This window comes from Choloepus didactylus, chromosome 6 (assembly GCF_015220235.1).
Source record: "Choloepus didactylus isolate mChoDid1 chromosome 6, mChoDid1.pri, whole genome shotgun sequence".
In the NCBI taxonomy this organism is placed as follows: Eukaryota; Metazoa; Chordata; class Mammalia; order Pilosa; family Megalonychidae; genus Choloepus; species Choloepus didactylus.
The window spans coordinates 8,324,568-8,336,627 of record NC_051312.1 but is presented as its reverse complement, the minus strand read 5'-3'; the positions used below and the strand labels follow the sequence as shown (position 1 = coordinate 8,336,627).

Below are 12,060 nucleotides of genomic sequence, written 5' to 3'. Positions count from 1 at the left end.
TTTTGTTTTTAAATAGTAAGTTTATCTGTTTTTATTGCCCATTGTCTTTTTTGCCTGTCTTTTCTGGATGTGTCTATATCAACAAGCCATCTATATGAAAGGAGAGAATATTTCTTTGATTTTTTTCATTACATACATGTACTAGTATATTTCATAATCTCAGTAAGTATTGTTGATGGAATGGGAAGTATTGTTGAAATCCTGCTCTGACTGAAATCCTTGGCGCCTTTGGGATTCTCTGAACCAGCAGCCTGGAATTGTTGTACTACAAACCACAGTCTTCCCCCTTACTTTTTTTCATGTTCCCTAGGCTCATCAGAAACTGCAGGACTCACTCGCAGTGGCTGTGAATTCCATCATGAGTATTGTGACTGGAAGCACCAGCAGCAGCTTCCGAAAAATGTGTCTTCAGGCCCTTCAAGTTAGTAGTAGATTGGAGATGCCTGAAAGTGCCAGAGTTTTAATGACAATCTAGTGCCCTTAGTAATATATATAGTGCTTTCAGAAACATTATTTCATTTGCTTCTACTGTAATCCTACATAGTACCAGACCTCTGGTAAGTGTTTTAAGAAATATCAATTGACTGAATAGGGAAAACAAGTTATTTAAGATTTCTACTTTCTTTAGGTCACACAGCTAGTTGAGAGTAGACAGAGGATTAGATCAGTGATTCTCAAGTCCTTATAAAAAATGTTCAATACTTCGGAAATAACCGAGCAGCCATAAGCCATACATTCATTTGGCAATGTGGAATGGTGTAAAGGGTTTTGGAATCAGAGGCCGGGGTTCAAATCCTGGCTCATTTACTTAATATGTGAACTTAGGCCTGAACTTAACCTTTCTGAGCTTCATCTATAAATTGGAAAAATAATAGTACCTTACAAGGTTATTGTGAGGGTGGGGACTAAATATGAAAGTGCATGGTATGCAGTAGGTTCTCGGTAAATGTTGGTTTCTTTCCTTGTGCTGACCAGTTGCCATTATCAGTGGCAATTATAGAATCCCCTTGATTCTATGTCTGTTGCTTCATTTTTTTGTACTTTTTTCTTTGAAAAGGTAGTATAACAAAAAAAATTTACAATAGTAATTAATAAACTTTATCATTGTAATTTCTACTTTCTGCATTTTATCTATCATATATATCATATAGTGATCTGTAACATAGTCATCTATAATCAGACTTTTCAATTTTCATATATAATTTGACATTTTTCCTTGTTTCTATAGTCTTAGAATTTTGTATTGGTTACCCAATATGTTGGTTTAATCTAATCTAATAAACCCATTCCCTAATGGACATTTAAGTTGTTCACATTCTTTAGGCCATTATAAATGGTGCCTCACTTAATACCTTTATGTGATACTTTGCTTATTTGAATTTTTTCCTAAAATAAATTTCCATGAGTGGAGTTACTGGGTCAAACAATATGAATACCTTTATAAGCTTGTGCATTTTATATGGCTTCCACTTCCTGGGTCATGTGACTAGGCAGGGTGACAAGAAGAAAACTATGTTGGAAGTCCTAATGTCTGCATTAGTACTAACTGGCTGTGAGATCTTGGGTTGGTCACTTCTCCTTTTGAAATTCAATTTTCTCATCTATAAAATTAGCATATTATTGTATTGTGTTAGGTGATTGTTCTGATCCCCTTTAACTCTAATATCCTACAGTCCTGCACTAAAAAGTAGAAAGTTGTTTCCGATCCCCTGTGGGTGCAAACTGTATTATTTTGCTCCTTTCCCCCCTAAAAAGCTTATCTGGGGAAAAGTTCTCACACTAGCCTCAGTTGTTCAGTTGAACCTCTGCTCTTTTGGAACCTGTTTTACAGGGGAGCAGTTTACATAACCCCTTCATGAACAGATGGATTTCTGGGATATTTATCTCCTGCAGAGGCAGGAAAACAAAGCCTTTGTTTGAAGGATCTTGGTTAGATGACAAAAATGGGAAGACATCTAGGAGCCACAGCTATCTATCTCATACCAAGTATCCCAGGCCTTCTTTCCTCCCTTCTGCCTGCATCGGACTAGGGCAACACCTCAGACAGCAGGAGGAATGGTGGGAGTTTGCCTTCCTATTTGCCTCATCCTCTCCTCATGTAAATGTCCTGCGGGTACTTCCCCCTTGGTTTCCAGTACTGATACTCAGCACAGTCTATCTCTGGCCCATTTTAGGCATCTGACACACAAGAGTTTGGGATTAAACTGCATAGAGTATTTCACGAGATCATCCAGCACCGATTTCTTCACCACTGTTCATGTAAAGTAAAGCAGGTAAGTGAAGTAATAATCACGACTTTGGTGAAAATCTTCCTTATTGATGCAGGAGAATCCTAAATGCAGAGTGGGTTGGTGTGAGTGCCTTAGATTGTACAATCTAAGTTGAGCCTTTAAACAAGGAAGCCTGTGGTTCAGAGAAAAACTTTATGGAACATAGTATTGCAAGGTAGTTAAGAGCATGATTAGACATGGCTTGAATTCCATTTCTGCCACTGAGTTAGTTATATGGCATTATTGTGGAAGTTATTTAACTTCTCTAAGTCTCAGTTTCTTTATTAGCAAAATAGGAATGATACTTAACTAAAAAGATTGTTGTGACTGGGTTAACAAGGAAGGCTGCTTAATTAACATCTGCAAGTCACACAGTCACTAAGCACTCGCCCAGCAGTGCAGGAAAAGGTTTTGTATTTGAGATTACCTGTATGTTCAAAGCTGAGGGACCATGTCCAAAAACATGCCACTGCATGGTGCCTATTGTGGGCCTTGTGGCAGCAGAACTGGCTCCTTAGTTGGGAAGGAAAGGGAAAAGATGGGGTCAGAAGCAACCAGAGATGTGGTGGGGATAAGGCAGAATAAAGGGAGAAAGGAGACTATGGGTCAGAGAGGCTGAGGGCTGGGGCCAGGGTGGATGGTCTCAGCAGGAGCCAGGGGCAGTCAGCTCTCCTCAGAGGGAAGGGGCCTCATGCACCTGCTTGAGTCCAGGCCAGAGTCCCCTATTTGTAAGTGACAGCGACCAGCCAGTGGGGTATTTTTTTTTTTTTTAACTTTTCCCCATTGCAATCATAATTAATGTTTATTAAGGAAAATTTGGGAATTTTAAAAAGAATCAGTTTGCCACCCAAATGCCACCACTGTTCATCTTTTGGTATTAAATGTTCCTCTAGATATTTCTGTGCATAGGTTTTTGGTGTGTTCACATAGATGTTATTCTTCTGTAGTCCCTTTTTGTACTTAACATATAAATGTTTTTTCCATGTTATCAGTCTTAAACAGAAAAAAAAAAGATTGTTGTGAGGTTTGAATAAGTAATGTATGTAAAGTACTAAACACATAGCTACTACTATAATGGTGATGATATGAAGAATTCTGTTTAATTTTACCTAATCAAAAACACATCTTTATCTATTTGTCTTTTTGTATTCTAGAGATCTAGAGTTGTATCAGTTAAGGTCTCTACCCTTAAGGAGATCAAATGGCTTCAGCCGGCTTTGTGATAGGCTCCTCTGATGGATGAGGAGAAATCGTAACTAGGAAATTCAGTGATTCCCCAGATTCCTGGTGTAGCTGGTAGTGGTCCAACTGAAGTCTACTTTTCTGGCTCTCTTGTCTCCAACCAATAGGAATTTCTTTTCTGAAATTAAAGTATGGAATGAGTAAATAAGAGAGATGAAGGGTGAAAGTATTATACAATAACTTTCACCCAAGATGGAACAAAAAGGAATACATTTACCCTCCTGCTTAAAAGAACTAAAAATCCAGATATGAAACAATGCCTCTCAAGACACTAGATATCAGGCAGTGAAAAGGACAGTCATCCCTGAGAGACTGAACAGGGAGAGGGAACCTGGCAGAGCCTGGTGGTCTCCCTGAGTTGAGGAGACCGAGCTGGGAATCCAGGGATGCAAAGGCAGCTTAAGTTTTCAGGGAAGAGTACCAGAGAGGAGGGAGCTGCCCAGAGAGAGAATTCTGGAGATCTGTAGCAATTCCCCCTCCAGTATTGAGTGGAGTACTGATCAGCTTATTCATGTGAGGAAGTTATCCGGGGAAAGAATCATCGAAAAGGATTCTAGGGAACAATATGCAGAGTTAAACTGGGGCAGGAATAATGCCTGTTGCTGTCAACCAGAGAGGAAAACCTCATAATTTGCAGAGCATCAGGTAGAGTAATAAGATGGGTACTGCCTAAGGAGTAGGGAAAAATTAAATCTGTAGTAAACATTCCTCTGGTGCTACCTAAAAAGTTTAAAAGCAGAAGCAAGACCCACAAGAAGCTGTTCCCAAGTAACTCAATAGCATCACAGAACAAAGTTCAACAATACAGGAATACAAAAATACCCAGTACCACCAAGGTAAAATTCACAATGATTGGCATCCAATAAAAAATTAACAGGTATTTACATGATTTTTCTGAATAGCTGCAACTTTTCTAATAAAAAAAATTAATACACATGCTAAGAAGCAAGGAAATACAATCCATAATGAGGATAAAAATCAATCAATAAATAAATAGTTCAATCAAAACTGATCCAGAACCAACACAGCAGATAGAATTGGTAGACAAAGACATTAAAACAGTTATTATAACTGTTCTCCATATGTTCAAGAAGCTAGGGGAAAGATTGGACCTATTAAGTAGAGATGTGGAAGACATAAGAAAGACCCCAAACAAACTTTTAGAGATGAAAGTCGTAATGTTTGAGGTGAATATTACACTAGATGGGATTAATGGCAGATTAGACATTTAAGGAAAAAGACATGACAATAGAAACTACACAAAATGAAACACAAAGATAAAAAACAGTAAAAGAAAAAGTATTGGTGAAATATGGGACAATCTCAGATAGCTTAGTACATGAATGATTGGAAAGCCTGAAGGAGAAGGGAAAGAGAGGGGGTGGACAGAAAAAAATATCTGACTGAAAAGTTTCCAAATTTGATAAAATTTATAAACCAGCAGACCCAAGAATGTCCACTAAGCCCAAGAAACACGAAGAAAACCACCTCAAGGCACATCATAATTGAATTGGTTAAACCCAGTGGTAAAGCCAGACTCAAAAGGCCACATATTACATGATTCCATCTTTATGAAATGTCCAGAATAGGCAAATCCATAGAGACAGAAGGTAGATTAGTGGTTGTCATAGGCTTGAAGGACGGGAATGGGGAGTGACTGCTAATGGGTATGAGGTTTCTTTGGGGGTGATGGAAATGTTCTGGGATTAGATGGTGAGGATGGTTGCACAATATATGGAATATACTAAAAACCACTGAATTGTGCAATTTTAAATGGCGGATTTTAGGCTATGTGAATTATATCTCAAAACAAACAAACAACAGTGGTGAAAAAACAAAAAAGAAAAAAAAACCTTAACAAAAACAAAACTGCAGGTCCAGATGGCTTCACTGGTGAGTGTTACCAAATATTTAAGGAAGAATTATTACAAATTTTATACAAACTCTTCAAAAAAAATGAAGAAGGAAAGCATCCAATACATTCTATGAGTACAGCATTACTTTGATACCCAAACTGCAGGAAGACATTTCAAGAAAACTGTAGACCTATGTCCTTTATGAACACAGATGCAAAAATTTTTAACAAAATTTAAAGTCAAATTGAATGGTATGTAAATAAATGGATAATATGCCATGATGAAATCAGGTTTAAGTCAGAAATGCAGGGTTGGTTTAACATTAAGAAATTAATGTAATTCATCATATTAACAGATTGAAAAAGAAAAAGCATATATCTTCTCAATAAATACATAAAAAGCATTTGGCAAAATCCAACATCCATTCTTAATAAAAACTCTTAGCAAAATAGGAACAGAAGAGAACTTCCTCAAACTGATAAAGGGTATCTATCAAAAAACTATAGCTAGAATCATATAAATAGTGAAAGACTAAATACTTCCTCCTAAGATTAAGATCAAGGCAAGTTTGTCTGCTCACGCTACTTCCTTTTTTTTAAATTCATTTCTATTGAGATATATTCACATACCATGCAGTCAAACAAAGCATACTTTCAGTTGTTCACAGTACCATTATATAATCGTGCGTTCATCACCAAAATTAATTTTTGAACATTTTCATTACCACACACGCAAATAATAAGAATAAAAATTAAAGGGAAAAGAAGAATTAAAGTAAAAAAGAACACTGGGTGCTTTTTTTTTTTTTTGCCCCCATTTTTCTACTCATCCATCTATACATTGGACAAAGGGCAGTGTGGTCCATATGGCTTTCCCAATCACATTGTCACCCCTCATAAGCTACATTTTTATACAATCGTCTTCAAGATTCATGGGTTCTGGGTTGTAGTTTGATAGTTTCAGGTATTTACTGCTAGCTATCCCAATTCATTAGAACCTAAAAAGGGTTGTCTATATTGTGTGTTAAGAGTGCCCACCAGAGTGACCTCTTGACTCCTTTTGGAATCTCTCTGCCACTGAAGCTTATTTCCTTTCCTTTCACATCCCCCTTTTGGTCAAGAAGATGTTCTCCATCCCACGATGCTGGGTCTAGATTCCTCCCCGGGAGTCATATTCCAAGTTGCCAGGGAGACTTACTCCCCTGGGTGTCAGATCCCATGTAGGGGGGAGGGCAGTGATTTCACCTTCCCACTACTTCTTTTTAGTATTGTACTAGAGGTTATAACAGTGCAATAAGACACACACACACACACACACACACATAAACACACACACACACAAAATGAAAGGCATCTAGATGGGAAAGGAAGAAATAAAATTCTCTTTATTCACTGATGACCTGATCATCTATGCAGAAAATCCTATAGGATTAACAAAAAAAGCCACTAGAACTCATGCTAATTCACCAGACTTGCAGGATATAAGTTCAATATACAAAAACAAATCATATTGTTGTATTCTAGTAACAAACTATTGGAAATTGGGGGAAAAAAATCTTACAGTAGCTTCAAAATATATACAACACTTAGGGATAAATCTGACAAAAGTAGGACCTACAGAATGTTGCTGAGAGAAGAACTAAAGAACTGGAGAGATACATCCTATTCATGGATTGGAAGACCCTGTAATAGTAACATGTTAATTCTCCCTAAATTAATCTCTAGATTTAAAGCAATTCCAGTCAAAATCTCAGCAGGCTTTTTTTTTTTCTCTGTGTGTGTGATGTACTCTTTTTAAAAAAATTTTTAATACAGTTTTATTGATATATATTCACATACTCTATAATCATCCACAGCATACAACCAGTTATTCACAGTACCATCCTATAGTTGTGCATTCATCACCACAGTCAATTTTTTAACATTTTCCTTATTCCAAAAGAAATAAAAATAAAAGTAAAAAAGAACACCTAAAACATGGTTTATTAATTTTCTTGGGGTATGGTAGGAACATATTGGAAGCAAAGTAGTTATTTTAGGTTATTTGTTTTCCTTAATCCATTGCTTTGTTTGAAATGTTGTGGGGTTTTTTTGGTTGTTGTTTGCCTGTTTGTTTTTAATTTTTTGATAAACAAAGTTAAAAAATTGAAAAAAAATCAGTAGAAAAATGGGAGTAAAAACTAAATGACAAATAGGGTGGGATGGGGGGATGGTTTGGGTATTCTCTTTTCACTTTTATTTTTTATTCTTATTCTGATTCTTTCTGATGTAAGGAAAATGTTCAGAAATAGATTGTGGTGATGAACACATAACTATATGATCATACTGTGAACAGTTGATTGTATACCATGGATGACTGTATGGTTTGTGAATATATTTCAATAAAACTGAATTAAAAAAAAAAAAAAAAGAACACCTAAAACATTCCATCTCCCCTATTTTTCATTTAGTTTTTGTCCCATATTTTCTACTCATCTGTCCATATACTGGATAAAGGGAGTTTGAGCCACCAGGTTTTCATAATCACATAGTCACACCATGTAAGCTACATAGTTATGCAATTGCCTTCAAGAATCAAGGCTACTGAGTTGCAGTTCGACAATTTCAGGTATTTCCTTCTAGCTATCCCAATACACTAAAAACTAAAGACGGATAACTATACAGCAGATAAGAATGCCCTCCAGAGTGACCTCTCGACTCCATTTGAAATCTCTCAGCCACTGAAACTTTATTTTGTTTCATTTCACTTCCCCTTTTGGTCAAGAAGATTTTCTCAATCCCGTGATTCCAGGTCCAGGTTCATACCTGGGAGTTGTGTCCCATGTTCAGCAGGCTTTTTTTATAGACATTTCTTGAGAAGCTGATTCTAACATTCATATGAAAACGTAAAGACTCTAAAAGACCAAAACACCTTTGAAAAAGAAGAAAGTTGGAGCACTTATATAACCTGGCTTGAGGACATAGTCTAAAGCTACAGTAATCAAGATTGTGTGGTATTGGCATTAAGAAAGATCAGTGGAACAAAATAGAGTTCAAAAACAGACCCACACATAAATAGTCAATTGATTTTCTACAAAGGGGCAAGGGCAGTTTAGTGGAGAAAGGATAATCTTTCAAAAATGGGTCTGCAATAATTGGATATCCATTTACCAAAAAAATGAACTTCAACCTGTACCTCCTACCATATACAAAAATTAACTCAAAATGGATCATAGACCTAAATGTAAAACCTAAAACTAAAAACTTCTAGAATAAAACAGGAAAAAAAAAGCCCTTTTGATCTTAGAGCCAGGCAAAGATTTTTAGATACAATACCAAAAGCACAATCCATGCAAGAAAAATTTGAAAACTGGGCTTCATAAAAATTAAGAAACTTCAGGTCTTTAAAGACAGTCTTAAGAGAATGAAAATACAAGCCCTAGGCTTGGGGAAAATATTTGCAAATCACACATCTGATTACATAATCCTGAATATACAAAGAACTCTTGAAACTCAATAATAGGATAATAACCAACCCGATTAAAAATGGGCAAATGACTTGAATACACACTTCACAAAAAAGATATACAGATGGCAAATAAGTTTGTGAAAAGACATTCAACATCATTAGTCATTAGGTAAATGCAAATCAAAACCACAGTGAGTTACCACTTCACACCCACTACTATGGCTAAAATTAAAATGACTGACCATACCAAGTGTTGACAGGGATGTGGAAGAACTGGAACTCTCACACCCTGTAAGTGGGAATGAAAAATGATACAGAAACTTTGAAAAACAGTTTGGCAGTTTCTTAAAAATTTAAATATGTGCCTATCACATGACTCAACCATTCCAAGCCTAGGTATTTATCCAAGAGAAATGAAAGCCTATGTCCATACTAAGACTTGTACATGAATATTCATAACAGCTTTATTTATAATAGCCCCACACGGGAAACAACTCAATGTCAACAGGTAGAGGGATAAACTGTGGTTAATCTGTGCAATGGGATGCTGCTCAACATTAATAAAAAGAATGAAATATTGATAGATGCAGCAACATGGATGAATTTGCAGATAATTATGCTAAGTGAAAAAAATGCTAGAAAAAAGGATGTACTCTTTATATCTCTAAAATTCAAACTAGTTTATAGTTGTAGATAGTGGATCGGTAGCTGCTTGCGGTGGGAAGGAGAGATTACAAAGAGCAGGAGGAAACTTGAAGATGATGGATACATTCATTATCTTAATGTGGTGATGGTTTCACAAGTATATATGTATATGTCAAAACTTATCAAATTATATTTTTATATATGTGCAGTTTCTTGTATGTCAATTATGCCTCAACAAAGTTCTGACTTAAAAGAGATTAGGTCCACTCATAAGTATACACCCAAAAGAATTGAAAGCAGGGACTCAGAACAGATTTGTACACCAATGATCACAGCAGCATTATTCACAATAACCAAGAGGCGGAAGTAACCCAATTGTCCCTCAACAGATAAATGGGGAAAAAATGTGATATGAAATATTATTCAGCCAAAAAAAGAAGTGAAGTGCTGGTACATGCTACACCATGGATGAATCTTGAAGACAGCATGTTAAGTGAAATAAGCCAGACACAAAAGGACAAATATTGTATGATTTATATTATATGAAATATTTAGAATAAGCAAATTCATAGAGACAGCAGAATAGTGGATACCAGGGATAGGGAGGGAGGGGAGTTATTGTTAAATGAGTATGGGTTTTGGTTTAGGATGGTGGAAACAGAAGTAGAAATTACACAATATTGTCAGTGTACTTAATGTAAAAAAAAAGTCCATTTAAAATGGTTAAAATTATTTTTATATTATGTATATTTTACCACAATTAAAACAAAAAAGATTAGGGACACTGTCCCTGAGAGACTAATAGGCACCTTCTCTGCATCTTCACTCCCCACGCCCACCCCCCTCCCCCCTGCCTGATTGGATAGGGAAGTTCAGATGCCCAGGTACTCAAAGATCATGGCATCTCATGGATTTGTCCATCCTTCTCTTCTTTGTGGCTAGAAGGGCATGGGGCAGCAGTGAAACCCCTGGAACACGCTTCCTTCACCATCTTTGTTTTCATGGCTATATGTACCTTCTAGGAAGCATCTTACAATCCATCTGCTGCTCCTTTCAGCTGGTTCACTGAAAAAATTCTTGCTGGTTTCCCTCCAAACTTGGAGAGCTGCTGCCCATGACCTGAGTTAATAAAAACTAAAACCACTCATATCTTCAACTTCCTAGGGACAAGTTCAGGATAAGGTGTATGCTATTTTCATTGGACCCAGGATATATGAGAGAGAAAGAGAGAGACTCCTCAGATTCTAGGAGGGTTTCAGCCTATAGGAGTCCTTTTACTTCAGCATCTCTGATAACCCCAGTGAGACGGCTGATAGAAATGATCTGACCTCTTGTGCCCTGTTCTGTTGCTATAGTGATGGCTCCTAGCCTTGGGGCCATTCATAACCCAATTAATTTGGCAGGTGGCTAGATGAATTCAAGGTCTTAACCTGTAGTCACACGTCTTGGAAGGAAGGAACATTTATTGAATCCCTAATCTGTGTCAAACTTTCCACTTCAGTTTCCACAAAGATCCTATGACCTAGGTCATAGTTTTCCCATTTTTACATAAGAGGAACCTTCATAATTTGCCCAGAGTCACACATCCAGGTCTAGGAACATTGCCACCATGTAGGACTTGGTCACAAGCCCAGGGAAGACGAGTGATCAGGTGGTCGGAACCCGTTTCTCCACTATAGATTGTGACCATTTCCCTGCACTGGTGGCCAGTTATTGGGGACAGACTTAGTGGCACAAGAGTGGCATCCAGTGGCTTCAGCTAAAAACTACAAGATCAAGGATGACAGGTCATCCTCTCCTACCTCTGAGCCAGTCACTAAATTTCTATCTCTAAACAGGAAATATAGGATAGCAGATGAATAATACAGACTCAAACCATATATAACTGTTAGGTAATTCAGGGTGAAATGGAAGAAATGAAGGAATATGTATTTAGGGTATTACAGAATATATTCAGGGAAAGGTCATGTCAGTAGTGCAAATTTTAAACCTGGGTGTCGGAATGGAAGGAAAGTGGGCCAGGAAGTAGTAGGCAAGATGGGACTCCAGGGCTTAGTGTCCCAGGCATGGGTAGGGACGGAGAACTTAAGCCCAGAATGAGAGGGAGCGATAACAGGGAGGCAGTTTTCTAAGGAAGGAGCGATACAGGGAGGCAGTTTTCTAAGGAAAGGCACTGTTTTCCAGGAGAGTAGGCTAGAATTAAATGTCCCCCAGAGGGTTAAATCTAAGGAGGTATATCCCAAGGACAGGGCTCTCTCATCCGGGGACCTCATGTTGAGGGAAGACTGTGCAACACTCCCATGGGGTTAGAACCTTATAACCGAGGGTGGGCATTTTTAAGATAAGACCAATTTCCAGACAGGAGAAAGACCTATTACATGAGTTTTCCAGTTTAGAGTGAAGGAAAAGAGTAAGTTTTTTCTCAAATAAAAAAATTTCAGAAATTTTCTTAATGCTGTTTTTTCTTCACAACTTTGGGGCAAAACTTGCCCGTTCTGTGTTCCTTGGAATGTAATCACTTAAAAATTGAAACTTGTTTTAATAAGCAATAAATGATAGAAGATCTATTTTATTGAGATAAAACTCACCTTTTAAAGTGT

The 12,060-nt window shown here is 37.2% G+C and overlaps 1 protein-coding gene across 1 annotated transcript in view; it reads left to right on the top strand.

Annotated features, from left to right (window-relative positions):
• Positions 1 to 12,060, top strand: part of C6H11orf80 (chromosome 6 C11orf80 homolog) — a 104,831-nt gene that overhangs the window by 87,353 nt on the left and 5,418 nt on the right. Inside the window, exons 12-13 of the mRNA XM_037839301.1 lie at positions 311 to 421; positions 2,175 to 2,273. Coding sequence (XP_037695229.1) covers positions 311 to 421; positions 2,175 to 2,273 — 210 coding nt within the window. The remainder of the gene's footprint in view (positions 1 to 310; positions 422 to 2,174; positions 2,274 to 12,060) is intronic.